Source organism: Biomphalaria glabrata, chromosome 18, assembly GCF_947242115.1.
Source record: "Biomphalaria glabrata chromosome 18, xgBioGlab47.1, whole genome shotgun sequence".
NCBI lineage: Eukaryota > Metazoa > Mollusca > Gastropoda > Planorbidae > Biomphalaria > Biomphalaria glabrata.
In genome coordinates this window covers 11060576-11076545 of record NC_074728.1, presented here as the reverse complement: position 1 = coordinate 11076545, position 15970 = coordinate 11060576, and the positions used below count along the sequence as shown (strand labels likewise).

Here is a 15970-nt window from a genome sequence, read left to right as displayed (position 1 = left end):
AAACATACTGGGTCGAAATTGCGAATAAGAAACCTAAAACACTGCGGTTTCTACCTTAGTGTTCCGCGAGGCCTGACTAGGTATTCCACAAACTACTGGGATAATGAACTAGTAGGTCACCACGTGAATTAATCTCTCTAAAAAATAAGCAAAGTTTTCTGCTAAATACTCAGAATAGACGAAGTGTTCCGTTAAGGAAAATGTTTGGGAACCACTGCTTTAAACAGAACCTATCAGAATGTTATGACACATTATGAGAGGTGACCGTCGGCCAGATTTTTAGACACTTTGTATCCAATCAATGAAAGTAGCTCTCAACTAGACTTTTTTTTTTTCTGTTTCCTTGCCCGATTAGGTTTGTTCACTCTGTCCAAGAGTTCCAACATCCGGATACAAGAGAATGCAATTAAACTAATTAAACACCCAGTTCTTATTAGTTGCAAGGAAAAGATAACTCCATTGCCGCACTTAAATAGCGTTGTGATGGGATTAGTGGACGTGTCTTGATTACGACGTCTATCTCAAACAGTGTATGGACTAATACTAAAGTTTATGTTTTGGAGAAGATTGGATACTTCTTTTTTTCTTCGAATTCTTAGGTAAGCTAATTAAGATTTTTTATTTTTTTAGGAGAATAAAAGACGGTTGTTAGACTAGCATCTTTCAACTTACCGTTAACGATAATAATATTTAATTATAATAATAAAAATACAATGTTCCACTTACAACGTCGACGAGAACAAATCAGAAATAAGAAAAGCATTTACAATACTATAAAAAAAAAAGCTTACACTTATACAAAGTGTAATTGTATCAATGTGTTTGTTTAAATTTGTAATAGATCTAGACCAACAACAATAAATCTGTGTGATTAATAATGTTTGACCAATTGTTTTTGTTTAGCGCTATTTCATGCTTCAAGTTTTCTCAACACGCTGTGATCCTATCTGGACCAGTTGGCGAAAAAAAGGGGGAGGGGCTATCTGGGTAGATTTTGCAGTAATTGGTCTTTAAAAGCATTTACACAAAAAAAAAGGAGGGGGAACGAAATCGTGGATCACGCCTCCCTCAGGCCGACGTGCTAACCACTCAGCTAGTAAGGTACTTATGAATAGAGAAGATGTATAGTTATATATTGTTTGTTCCGATTTAGAGCGGCGACCTATAAAGGGGACTGATTAAGCTTATATCACCACTTCAGTCAAGCACAATTTCTTTTCTTGTTCGAGATACCTCACAAAATAATTAAATTATCAGTAGTTAATTAACTAATTAGTTAATTAAAAAAAATTATTCTTGTGTTGTCAGCCTATGTCAGGTAAAATAAATAATTGTGCATAATTTTGGCTTGATCCGAGATTGAGTGTTGGAGATATAACGTGTACAATCTTTTGACCAGAGTTGATAGAAGCTTTGTAAAAAAACAACAAAAAAAAAAACAACAATGTTTAAATAACAAGCAAATCGAAAACAATTTCTGTAGGTAGGTATTGTTCTTCTTGAATGAGTGTAGCATGTGGTTTGTCTGAGTTGGGAGCGAGTTCCAAACCTTTTGGTCCATGCACTGGAACGAAGCTCAAACTGTAGCTTTTGAGGGAGAAACTTGGTATGTGAAACTTATTGGCACATCTAGCAGCTTTGATGAGTCCGTGGAGCGCAGAGCTCTCTTAGGATATGGATTCATTCTTTCACTAAGGTGCAAGGATATTTCTTTGTTGTAGATGCACTGATAACAACGTATTGCACACCTTTGGTTGATTCTTGAAATAGCAGATATACAGAGACTATGGCTTGTCACGTTTACCAAAACTCCTTATTTAAAATCTCAAATCAATAGCAGTCTCAAAACTAATTTTTTTCTGGACAGGTGGTACAGGTTTACAACGTCCGATATTTTGTACACTCTTATCTTATCTTATCTTATCTTACACAGACGTTACTTCGAAAAAAAAAAAAGAAGATGATTACTCTATTCTATTACTCTTAGGTCATGTGTCCTTCAGCGACACGCCATATGACTTAACAGGCAGTTAGAAATGGCTAGGCTGATGTCATGAAATAAACAACAATTTTTTAAACCGGCAAATTGAACAATCAATTCAATATCATTTTTTTTTAAATTTCTGATCTCTACTTGCTTACACGCAAAAGATACACGAGAAAGGGGAGGGAAGTGGGAAATAGAAATGGTCATTTTTTTAAGGCAAAAACTTTACTACAAAGTATACCTCATCTGATGACTATTTGGGAGTAGGTCCAATGGGGTAGGTAAACATCTCCCAGTCCACCATATACATGCTTTTACCCTACCTAATTTCCATTTATAATTACTTAGGCACGCCACTGTCAGAGGCGTAGTGAAGGGGCAAGGGGGAGTCATAATGCTCCAGGCGCCACACGCATCCTATATTTCTATGTAATGTTGATGGAAAATAGGAAAGGGCGCATGCTTTACTCACAACGCCTCTGGCCACCGTTTCTAGTATTCAAAGCTTTACGAATTTGTGACTGAAAACTGCAGCTTCTAAGTTAACGCAATGATAATACTTTATTTTTACACCTCTATTCAGAAGATGTTTCTACAATTCTGATTCACTAAGCACAGGATGGTGATGAGTAATGCTAAATGTCATGCTTTTCATCCAGAAATCCCTATTTTCTATAAGTCTTCTCTTCCAACTGGATAGTTCAAATTAAATATCCAAATGTCGGGTGCTGGGAGAGTCAATTAAAAGACAATAATTAGTCTGAACACAAATCGAAGAACACATTTGTCATTGGTCATTCATAGCATACGGTTTTAAAAAGTTGAAATAAAACGACATTGTTGACGCGGTACATTGTTGGCTTTTTTTGGAGAGGTTCTGGTAAACATTGGTGTCAGTAGCGTAGGCAGGGTGGGTCCAAATTGGTAAATCCCCCCGGGCCCCCACTTTAGGGGGACCCGTAAATGAGTGTCCGAAATTTGTTTTTACATTATATATTACGCCATTATCTCATGTCATGATGTCAAATGTCAAAATGCAGGGGCCCCTAAAGAGGTCAAGCATCCCGGGCCCCCAAATCCCTATCTACGCAAACTGATTGATGTGTCTTTTAGTTTCGGCTTAAGTAGGTTTACTAGATCTATTAATTAAGTTGACTTTAGAGATATGATAGGGTCCTTTGGTAGGCTTAGATTTTTTTTATTAAAAAAAATGAAAAAGATATTTCACTAAATACTTTAATCTTTTTCAAATACGCTTGAAGGGTAGATTGTTGCAAGAGAGAGAGAGAGAGAGAGAGAGAGAGAGAGAGAGAGAGAGAGAGAGAGAGAGAGAGAGAGAGAGAGAGAGAGTGTGTGTGTGTGCGTGCGCTTTCTGTCCCGAGTGTGTGGTAGTTTGATTCAATATTTAAAAATTCCTTGAAATAAAATATTTTAAAAAACATTGTATAAACTAATCATGTAGTACTACCATGGTACTACTTAAATAGTAGGCTCAATATAAAATTATATTAATTGTTCTTGTTTGTTTTTCGAAGCCAAATTGCTTGGAGCGAGCTTTTTGTCGCACTAAATCCTATAATAATCGTAAGTGCTACGTTTTGCTTATTCGAGTTAAATACCATGATTGTTTTCATGGAGTTAGGTCACGTGTTTTTTTTTTTTTTGGTTGTTCGAATTACATGGTTTGTTATAAGGTTAGTTAGTCAAGTTAAATAGAGCATTAGTAATATGGTTTGGTTTGTGGAATACATTTACCTTAAAGCAATTAAACTGTTCATTTAAAAGTTAGTATTACAAAGAGGACTAGGTTTATGTTTGGGGATTGGATCAATAAAAAGAACAGGGTTACAAATTATTTTATTATCTCACTTTGATATAAGGTAAGCATTGTAAGTTTAATGAAATATTTTTGTTTGTTTGTTTGGTAGTTTGTTTATTAAGCTTAAATCGAGGTTTACAGTTAGAGTGTGATAAGTTTGATTTTCTAAGGTTTCTGTGACATTCTTGTTAATAATGTTTCGGGGACATTGTTATCTGATTCCCTTGAAAACAATAACAACAAAGCTTAAAGCTTACAACTTTGAAAAGAATGTTTCTATCTGAGCGAACGATGCTACGAGGTGGAACAAAAAAAGTAAAGTTAGCTTTAAAACATTTGTGTTTTCGTTATCAAGTTATGCACGAACAACTGCCAATATATGGCGATTGATTATCTGAAATCGATGTTACTCTTGACCAGTTCGAGCAAAATCACTGGTCGATATTTCACTTTTTTTAGACAAATATTCGATAGCGCTTAGAAAACGTTTGTTCAATCAAAGTTCAGCTTTGATACTGTTGGCCTTGTATTATGGATGGGTGGTGTCCTCACCTTTGGTAGACAAAAACCATTTGCGTGACTAAATGCCCAAACTGTCAACTGTGTCTGCTTCAATTATATTCTTTTTTTCTTCGTCCTTCTCTTTAGCTCCTGGGTCCAGAGTTATGGATACTAATACGAGTTATCGACCCGAGCATGCCATCGACCTCACTATTTGTCATCTCACGAGGGTGTAATTAGTTTTGTTTTTTTAAACTATGGCGGGTGGGTGTGTGGGACGGTGGAAAGTCCACGTGCAAGAACAGACTGAAATGAGAACTTCGCATTCCTTAAAGCCACAACAAGCAATATTATCTCCCTTTTTCGGCTATAATGTCTTGAGTTTTGTTGAACATAATTTATTGCGAAGAAGAAAAATGTAGACGATCCGATTAAAATTTTTTCAACATTTTTTTTTTGCAAGAGCAGATTAACGAAGTTGAATGAAACTAGAATGACAAACCAAAAATATGTTTCATTTGTTCAGTTCTGTTAGCTATCCTGGTCTTTAAACAGGGTTGCAATTAGGGCCGGTCCTACAGGTTGCGGGGCCCTATGCGAAACGGATAGCGCGGGGCCTAATTTGGGTTGTGATAAGGATAATAAGTGAAAATTAAGATTTTGTATTAGAAAATAAATTCATCTTTGCATTTTATTCATTCTTAAATAGATACAAAACCACTGTCAAATTAAATTTAAGAGCCATCTACAGTAGATAGTAGTTTTCCAACAAAAAGCCGATAAACATTCAGATCTGCCTTTTAGATTTACTATCGATAGCAAAATATCGCTTTTGTTGTTTGTTATCGAGATAGATTTAGATCTATATTTGTATGCTAGTGACTATTGAAGTAAATTAAGTATTTGAAGTTCTTGTTTCGGTTAAAATTCGGCTTATTATTACATTTTTATTAAATGAAAGCTGACAATGCCTTTTTTTTAAATTGGAGTAGGATTGGCGTTTTCCATATTAAATGACACATCGAAATGACAATTTTGTCTGTTTTAATATTTGCATCAGTGTTCAGAAGATTTGTATAATATCAGGACATTTTCATGACTTTTTCTTATCTTTTATAATTTCAGGAGAATTCTAGGAACCCTTTAATAATAAGTTAAAATGGTTTAATTTAATAATTTACACCTAGAATTCGCATCGCGCCGGGCCTATGAAAGTGCGGGGCCCACTTCGGCCGCATAGGTTGCAGTGGCCTAAGACCGGCCCTGGTTGCAAAGGTCAGTTTTGTTTGTAAAGAATACTTCGTATATTCTAGGTAAACTTTGTTGAGCTAATCAAATTTAAAACAAGGTTACAAAAACAGTTTGTGTGGAAACACAACCTTAGAATCGGCCCCCGAAGTGGTCCACCCATGCAGGTAAAAATGCAGGTCTCAATATTTTCAGAAAGAACATCAGAATGAAATTCTATCAAAATGCTAATGACGGAGAAGATCCTGTGTGGTGCACCAACGGTCCAGCAGACCAAGGGAAAGGTGAAAGTGAAGATGAAGCTAAATGTGAACCTGGCCTGATTTCATATAATGATTATCTAATTGATCTAATTGTTTTGCAAAGCGTCACTCTGTTATTCAAAGTTTCCAAAAAAAAAAAATCACTTTAGTTAAGTGTCCTATGCATCCGTACCCGCTAATCATTTTTAGCGGCCCCCTAAAGAGGAAAAGACGCTATTAGTTTTGCGTGGAATGTCCGTCCGTCCGTCCCGTTTATATCTCGTAAACTAGAAAAGATATTGAAAATTCGACATCATGATAATTTAGACCTTTCAAAGTTCTGATGCAACGGCTAATTTTTTTCTTTTCTGAAAGTGAAAAATTTAATTTTGAAAATTAACTATGCAAGCATTTTTTTCCTAAAAATACACCATTTTTATAGCTATTCACTATTAATAGTAACAAACACAGGAGGCGTTTTGAAAAGGGAGAAGGAAATTAACCATATTTTTAACACATTTATGCAAACGGTTTTAGATTTTTTGTCAAATATTTTTTTTTTTTACAAATGTTATTTAAGTTCTGTGATTTATAAAGTCGCAGTCTAATATGCTGTTGCACTCATTAACTACGTTACACTGACATTATATTTATGACACGTTTGTGTTTGTTTTCGGAAAATTCATGATTAATACCAACTACCTTTAAAATCCTTTATTAAAATTAGTTTATACGCATCAGCATAGAATATGTATATTTGATTTTTATAATGTGAAGGGTTCGCTTTCAAAAGATTTCTAGTAGCTTTTGTTACTAAATTAGTTTAAACATCGTTAAAGGCAATGGTGATCTCAGATTTTTAATAGAACTATTCATTTTTGATACCTAACTGTGACAGTAGGACAGGCAGACAGCATAAACTAAATCAGCTAAAAAGCTAAAAAGCTAAAAAAGATGACATCCGCCACATTTCTCTATAAAAATGAATTTGCACATATTAAAGGCAATTTGAAGTATAAAAATCACCTCTAATGAGTTGCCTTAGATTGACGCAACATATAAACAATAGCAAGCACATATTTGTTCAAATTGACGGGCATAGTAATCAGATCTTGTACCGTAAAAAAAAGAACTGTATTAAACTGACTTTCACATCGATTGTACACAAAATATCCCCCCCCCCACCCCAGAGTACACACAATGCCGAGAGCGTGAGGGGAGGGGCAGGCGGGGGGAGGGTGGAGAACTCATTTGAACAGCTTATAAACACGGAAACCCTGCCGTTGCAAGTCTTGAGCCAACACAGCTTGCAGACATTGGTGAAGGAGGTGGAACTGGGAGCAACAGATGAAGTTTAAATGTGGGGATTAAAACTGAAGTATTTCAATGATCTTTGGATAAAAGCAACAATTTAAAAAACAACAACATATAATCTGTATCATATAACGGTATAAAGTATTGCAATAGAATGATCTCATTGGTTGAGGTAAGCAAATATTTTTTAAGGAGTATTTTATTATAAATGTAAAAAAAAAAAATTAGACCTATCTATATAAAGCGTTTAATGCATTCATACCCCGGCTGCCATTTCCTGTTGAATCTTACAATCTTTTGGGCTTCTTTGAAAAGAAATGTATAATCTTTAAATCTTATAACATTTTTTCTCACATTTAACACATCTAATTATCACTAATTGATAAATTAATTGGTATATTTTTATATTAATTCATGCATTGTCATCGACAATACGAATATATATATATATATTATATATTATAAATATATATACAGGGCTTTTTTGTGACGGTACGCACCGGTAAGGCGTACCGGCACCGTTTTGAATATGGGGAAAAATTATTACTTTTCTTGATATTTAACGTATATTATTAATTTATTAGTAGTTAAACGTTAGGCATTCAATCACTGGCACCTATTTTTCTTTTACAAAAACCACTGTTTATTATATATGTATATAAATACATTGTACATTATACAATACATATTCATATTCATATTCAATTAAAAAAAATCAATTAAGTAATTAATTATTGGTCATTAGTTATTTTGTTTGGTATTGAAAAAAGGGAAACAATGCTTCTTATTTTGTGGTTGTCATAGCTATGGTCTCCGCTTAATACGTTTTGAAAACGTTATTTCTTCCTCTTTCCAGTCTCGGATCAAGTTTTAACATTTTGCATAATTATACATAGTCATGCAGCTCTCTAGAAGATCTCTGGACGAGATAGATGGAGAGCTCTCTAGAAGGTCTACTAGATAGCTAAAGAGCTCTTTAGAAGGTGGTCAGACACACACTGGAGAGCTCTCTAGCTAGAGGGTCTCTGGACGACATAGCTGAAGAGCTCTCTAGAAGGTGGTCAGACACACACTGGAGGCTCTAAATGTCTTGCTGAAGACAGGCGCAGAAGATGACAATAGAACAACAAAAAACATAAAAAAAATACTTTAAAAAAATAGAAAGCTCATATTAAGTGTAATTGCATCAATTAGTTTGAATCAGTCAAGTAATTTCATGTTTGTTTAGCTTTTAGCTTTCTCAATGCGCTATGATCCTTTCACATGTGTGGACTAGTTCTGAGAGGGGGAGGGAAGAATGGGTATTTGTGAATGTTAACAAAAAAAAATGTTCACTTAGGCCTCAAGATTCTTCAAGGGGACTAATTCAACTTAAATCACCACATCTGTCAATTACGTTTTCTTTCCCATTGTTCAATATACCAAACAGAATAATTAATTACCAATAGTTAATTTACTAATTGGTTATTTTTCTAAATTGATTCTTGTGTTGTGAGGTTAAAGAAATATTTATGCAAATGTTCAGCTTAATCAGAGAATGGGTGTGGGAGAAATAACGTGTATAATCTTTTTACCAGACAGACAGACAGACATAGTGAGTTGATATAAGCTTGTAACTATGGCATTACCTTGCTCATGTTGAATTTATTTCAATAAAGTTTTTCTGAAATTTCAATTCAAAGATTGTTTCCATGCAATATTCGTGATTGGGTGTTTGGCGTTCATGAACGGGCAATAAAAATCTGATAAATATTTCAATAGCAACTGAAAATCTATGAAATAAAACATAACACACAATGATAAAGAGTCTAAGGTTAAAATCTGCAAATCAACTTTCTGTAAGTTCTGTAGAACTTGTTACTCATGGTAACATAAATAACAAAGTTGGTAGAAGAGAAGAACTGACAAATCAAAGACGTGATGTCCACCAACAGCTCGTGAAATGGGCCGTACAGTACCCTGTACACGTTATAGTAGTGGATCATGACGATGCTGGATATAGCGAACAGAATGGACACGACACACACTGCCAGGAGCAGCCTCATACCTTTCAGGTCATTTGAATCACTCTTTTTTACTTTGGATAGAGGCTGCCTCTTTCTGAGCAGCAGCTTGAGTCCTACCAACGAGGAGCCTATGATGATGCTGATGGGCAGGAGCCCAGCGTTGAAGATGCCCAGGCCCAAGATGTTATATCTCTCCATGCTTTCATAGTTGTCCAAAAATATCTGTGACGGCGCAATGACGTAAATGGTTTGGTTGAGGCCCGGCACGTACATTGACCCCACGTCGAAGATTAAGGCCACTGGGAGGTTGATGACGATGCACAAGACGTACATGCAGACGATGATCACCAGGACACGAGAGCGCGAGAAGATCCTGGCCACGTGGAACGGGTAGTAGACGGCGATGACGCGCTCCGTGGCGATGCTCACCAGGTGGCACTGCACCACGCACAGCGTGATCTGGTACGATGCGAACAGGTAGACGAAACTGAAAGTGCCAACCAGAGCCGCGGTCACAAAGTCGAAGCGCTCTATAATGAAATGAACGTGTATGAAGGAGTGGATGATGGAGAGCAGCAAGTCTGCCAAGGACAACGACACGAGCAGAAGAACATTGGTGTCTTTGTAACCACAGCGACGGAGAACTATGATATTCATGATGTTTCCCACCACACCAAAGATGCAGAGAATTGGAGTTACGACATGGTTAATTGCCCAGCGAGCAGCGTTAATGGACCTGGTATATTCATCCTCTAAATCAGCCGAATCATCGATCTTATTTAGTGTTTCGTTTTGTGGAAAAACATTAACTAACTCCATTTTTAAAAAAAAACACTTACTTCAAGTATATTTTTTTCCTATTGTTTGACTAAAACCATTAAATAAAATAGACCAAATGTTTCTGCAAGCTTGAAACTCATTTGTATTGGAAATGTTCTTTGTCAACCCTCAAGATGTTTGGTGTATCCGGTGTATAGAATTAGTAAGTATTGATAAAGTATTGATAAAGTATTGATAAAGTATTGATAAAGTATTGATAAAGTATTGATAAAGTATTGATAAAATAAAGTATATTATTAAACAGTGCAATACTTTCATATGCACTTCCCAGCACGGTAGAATCCAATGTCTAAACCTCTTCGCTTGTTGGGCAAATACATTGTTTATAATTGGCAACGGGGATTATTTAATATGGCGTTCTTGACACTGGTTTTTTTTTTCTATTTGTTTGAAAATCTCACCCAATCTTCCTTATTTCTTTTGTTTCTTTTTAGCTTCCATTATGTCGCCTTCATATTTCTTCGTATCGCTTTTTTTTTTCATTTCTCTCTCTTACTGCATTGTATAGAATCAAAAACTTAGACGGGATCTCTTATAATTGAATGTGTAAACAAAGAGAAGATTACTGTCATTCACTTTCACCATGAAATTCCACAAGTAGATCTGTATAGGAAAGGGGGATGGTTGTCTGGCCGTGCGGAATGGGGGCTTGACTGTCGTTCGGGCGTCTCGATAATCCTGGGTTCATAACTTGCCCGCTGCCATCGCCCGTCGTCCTGCGGGGAGTTTAGGACTAGGAAGTAGATTATCTTCAACTCTGAAGGAACATGTAAAATATTTTACAAAAATAACACTTTATAAGAAAGACAAAAGTTCACTTTCCCAGCGAGTTAACACATTTGTTCCATGAAGCCTACTTATCTGACTGTTGAAGCTGAAAAATTGTGTCTTTTTTTGTGGTCCGAATTTTTCATGCTATGTACGTCACACTAGGGAGACCAAGTCACTTTTAGCCCACTTTTAACTAGTCTATATCGGCTTCACCTTCCTAATAATTTCAAAGTCAGTTAAACTATTTATGCCTTGTTGGACCAGTAAAACATAGTTTGAGAATCTTCGAACCTTGACATCAGTGCACGGGCTTAGAATCAAACCTAAAGATAACAAGAGTGACACAAAGATGTCAATTTAACTGCGGGACAAAAAAAAATGAGGACAAAATGTGGACATTTTAAAATTCTTTCAGTTTAAATAATATTCATACATCTCACTACCCGTTAATAATCAAATACGTTTTAATAAGAATAATATCACACCTACTTAGTTTAGTCTACGAGACACCCACACCACATACAGAGGTATCGGAGCCTAACGTGGGAGTCTACTTTCGTTCAAGTTAGGCTTATTAAGTGTTATTTACTTTTTATTTTTCTATTTAGTACTTTCTGTAAAGATTTGTTGACCAAATCAAAAAGTTTAATTATAAATATATGTGATACAATGTGGCATATTGCTTAGCAGATTATAAGCTGTAGTATAAAGATAGACTAAATAATAATTTCAAAGAAAAATAGTTATTCATTTGAAGTGTTGAAATGAATTCTAAACAATGTTTTAAAAAGAGAGAGAGAGAGAGACAAGAGGCGATCAGATTCAATGAGTTATAGTTATTCTGTTTAACGCTTGAAACCAAAGACTGACATAGAAATATAAAGTTACTCTGTTAGATTACATGTACATGACTACTTATAAAATATCAATAAAAGATACTCCAAGCTACACCACTTTGGAAATTATTATGTCAGTTTCGGATAAAACCAAAAGCAACCAGATGTAGCAGTAGGATATAATTATAGACTAATTTGTCAGGGTAAAATTATCATCCGTCTTGACTTGATAGCATGCCTTGTACAGAGGCCTGAAGATATGGCATTAATTATGCATGAAAAATAAACTATGATTTTTAATAACACTCATTTTTTTTTACCGGCCAAAATAGTACATCCTGATTATGTCATGTATACAATTATAAGTGTTTTGTTATAAAGTACGCGTATTCTCATTAAATTATGGAACTTTCCCCAAAAAAATTAGCTTGTGTGTTTTAACATTTGGTTGAATTACTGATCACAAATATATGTCATCATATTAATTACTGTCACATTAATTTCTAATGATAACTCAATTTCATTTAACACATTTATATATTATATTATATACACATTTATATATTATATATCTAATATATATTAGATATTATACATCTATTTAGACTCCATTAAAATAGAAAAACATCCCTGTTAATGCTTCTTAGTCTAAGAGTTACTGATAATATACAAATATTTAGCTCTAAGCGACTCGATTAATGTAGTCAGCTTTATTAAACAGAGGAGAATAAACATTTTATTCACGACTCTGCTAACCATAATGCGATTTGGAAGCTTTTACATAAAGACAGAATGGCTTACTACTACAATAGGTGCCGGGCATGTGAACATTAAAAACAGGCTACATCTACTGAATGTAGTATCATAAAAAATCTATATCTCTACTGCATAAAAAACACTACCATTTTCATTATTTGAAATCATCCTACAATCATATTTTGTTTTCACGAAATTCCATTTTACTGTGAAAAATGGATCTAAGAATCTATTTTTTTTTAAAGAATAAAGAGAACACAGTTGTGTATACTACATCGACATTTGAACAGCAATGACAACTTTCATCGACTTGTTTATCATTTCTCAACTTGTTTAGACATGCTGCTTATATTCCTAGCAGGGAAAGCAGCAATTGACATCAACATAGTCATAGTGGCTGTACACTCTCCCATGATGGAGGTAGAGATTGCATTACGTGCCAGTGGGAAAGGGGCCCATAGTCAGCGGATACGAATACTTTGCTATATATATTTGTGTAATTTATATATGTTCTTAATGTTTTCATTTAAGGTAACAAACTTGTCTGGGAACCTAATTTTCTTGTTATTAAATTAGGAGTATTTATTTCAATATGAGTGCATTAATGAGGTCTTGAAATTAGGTTGTGAATCGAAATTTAAAATTTGTATGCAAACTAGGCTCCAATATGGCCCCCACAATACTGAAAATGAAATACATTTTTGGACGCGGATTACTTAGTTTCTAATTGACTGTTAGCTTTCAAATTTAAATATTTTACAGTGTAGCTTTAAAAAGGATGCCCAAGGGTCCTTAGCAGAATTATTAACATTAAACATATTATTTATATTTATTAATAATTTTAAAACTGATAATGTCAATATGGATATTAGTATATCACTTATTATTGATTTTTTAGTGAGCTAAAGCGTCAATGTAAGAAGTTGTAAGTATCGTGGAGATATTGATTCCATCTCATTTCTTGTTGCTCTTATGACGTTCAATGATTTACTGGTGACTTCACTTCACGTAGTCTATAAAATCGAGACTTAAACTTATTGACTGTGGTCACGAGCAAACACTTCGACCTACAATTATATTACTTAATATGAAGCCACCTTGATTAAAAACCAAAAATAATAGAAGGGACATTACTAGCATAGAGAATACTTCGTAACGCTTCAATAAATCTCGATATTAACTCTTTATCTGCGTAATTATCTCCACGTCCGGACAGATTTGTTCATTTTTCACATTTGTACATTGTACCCTTTTATGATTAAACTTCAATTACATTTTAGTTTGTTATCAGGAAATGTTGCTTTTGGTAAGGAATTATAAGATAATGCATGCTCTTTCTATACAAAACAAATTAAAGTTTATAAAACCAAACATGAATTTAATTTAATGGGGTCAAATCAAGAATGACATCGTTAATTAGGAGAGAAAGAGTTAACACTACGTATTCTGAATAATGTTTGCTTAGAGGTTATGAAAAATTCTCACATTTGTCCTCACTATGTCCTGCGGTGTCCTGTGGTGTCATGTTGGTCATCGACTGAGGAGTAGATGTAGATCTTCTAGTGCGATATTTCAAATGGAAACAGTTTTGTTCTTATGGTAAACACAACAACGTTTTGAGTACATAAAAGAGGAAGTCCAAGAATAAGAATTTCCAGCTAGGGTCACCACTACTCCTCCCAAAGGAGGAGAAAAAAGAGAACAAAAAAAAAGAGGATAAGCCCTAAATAAGGGGAAAACGATAAATCTTAAAAAAAAACCCACAAAGTTTTCAGTTTATTTTGATGAAGCATGTCAGTAAATGAAAGGTTTCATAGGCCAATAAATTACTTTTCTCTGGCAAAGTGACTTTTCACACTAGTTCACCTTTCGCACAAATTTAGATTACTTGTGGAACTTTGTCCATGAATGCCCTTTCTTATCGAGTGAAAGTCCCTAGTAAGTCCAACGGTGACCCGACAGAATAGCTCGGACAATTTAATGTCCTGGGCAGCATTTGTGTTGATGTCTCAATGTTTTTCAATATTAATAGATCTTAAAGTGTGCCATATTTGCAGAGAACGAGAGTACTTTAAATTTTTTATCATTCCTCTTTTTCACCAATGTTTAAAATTCATAACTTGCTATAAATATGATTTTAAAATGTGGTGACCCCGTTCAAGCAAGGGATGGAATTTCTACGTGACATTTCCTACAATGTAACTTTGTGAAAGTTTGTGTGTGTGTGTGTGTGTGTGTATAAATCTGACAAGTTTCTTTGCCTGTTTTCAAAGTACACTTTTAGAATGTAAGGAAATGATATTTTTTGAAATTATTCATTTTAGCTTATTATAATTTTTGCTTACTGTTTGCATATTTATCTTTTAAGATATCTTAAGTGTTTCCTGCAATATGACTGAAAAATAATGATAACATTAAAACAAAAAAATATTGGCTCTCTTCATATTTTACGATATCTAAAGTATTTTTTTCAAAATTACTGAAACATATTTTTTGGCGCTATTTTGTTCGCGCTATTCTGTCGGCGCTATTTTGTCGCGGTACCTTCTACCTCTCAGTAAGTCTGTCGTAATGATAAGTTTATTTTTCTCTACTGTACCACTGTGCACTGATTCTCTACTGTGCACTGATGAACGAATATGTACTTTCAACGTTACAATTTTACTTGAAAATGAAAAAAAAATCCCAGATCATTAGTAGTTTTAATATCTAATCTCTTCTGAATAGCCTTAAGCCTGTTTATAAACAAATTTGTTAAAATACTAAACGAGAAAAAACAACAACACCCAAATTACATAAATTATTTTGAATAAATTATTGAATTAATTTTGAATAGATCTAGACTGACAATAATAATTTTGTGTGATCAGAAATATTTTAATTGTTTTTGTTAGCGCAACTTGAATGCTTATTGCATGGTCCATGTGCTATGGTCCAATCCCTTTTTGTGGACTAGGGGGAGGAGGGTATCTGGGAGGTTTCCGTGCTGCCTTTTCAAAAGCTATCAAAATGAAGTATAAAGTTGCTTGAGTCTGAGATCGAACTCAAGGTCACGAACCTCCGTGATGGAAGGCCGACGCGCTAGCCACTGAGCTATTGAAGTATTTATAAAAATAGAAAGTTCTTAGATTAGAGTAAAGTTACGATGGGGCAGATGATGTTAAGGTCATCTGTTTCTATGGCAAACGGTTAACGAGCAGGGTGTCATATGGCCAGAACAACGACCAACCGCCTTTACTTTCCTTAACTAAAGCCAGGTACCATTGGTGTTGGGCGGACTCAGGGACGCCCTAAAAAAGCCCAAAATTCAAAATCCCAGCCTTCACCAAGATTCGAACCCAGGACCTCAGGTTCAGATGTCAATCGCTTAACCACTCAGCCACTGCGCCCCCCTCCCCTCTTTTAGATTATTGTTAGTTAAACATTTTTTAGCGCATGACCTAATACATTCTAAATAAAACAAAACTAATTAATAACGAAAGATTGATAAATAATTCGGTTTTTGATTGATTCATGTGTTGTCAACGACAATTAATAATTGGGCAGAGTTTCCAATTGAACCAAGAATGTTATGTATAAGAATTAACGTGTACACATTTTAATCCAGACAGACATAGTTTATGTAGGCTTTGTAAACAATGTACTTCAAT

General features: G+C 34.7%; 2 protein-coding genes across 3 annotated transcripts in view; one reads left to right on the top strand and one right to left on the bottom strand.

Moving 5' to 3' along the window:
* The first annotated feature begins 464 nt into the window (after nt 1-464).
* Nucleotides 465-15970, top strand: part of LOC106065322 (echinoderm microtubule-associated protein-like 2) — a 51360-nt gene continuing 35854 nt past the window's right edge. Inside the window, exon 1 of one of the 2 annotated variants that reach the window (XM_056017814.1) lies at nt 465-599. Coding sequence is in view for 1 of the 2 variants with exons in the window: in XM_056017813.1 (XP_055873788.1) it covers nt 7266-7283 (18 nt within the window). In the remaining variant the exon portion in view is untranslated. Of the gene's footprint in view, nt 600-7109; nt 7284-15970 lie in introns of those variants that run through there. The other variant, XM_056017813.1, reaches the window with a different exon arrangement.
* On the bottom strand, nt 8816-11127 carry LOC129924064 (uncharacterized). Its single transcript, XM_056017823.1, has one exon. It carries the CDS (start codon nt 9934-9936, stop codon nt 8926-8928), a length of 1011 nt encoding a protein of 336 aa, XP_055873798.1. The 5' UTR covers nt 9937-11127; the 3' UTR covers nt 8816-8925.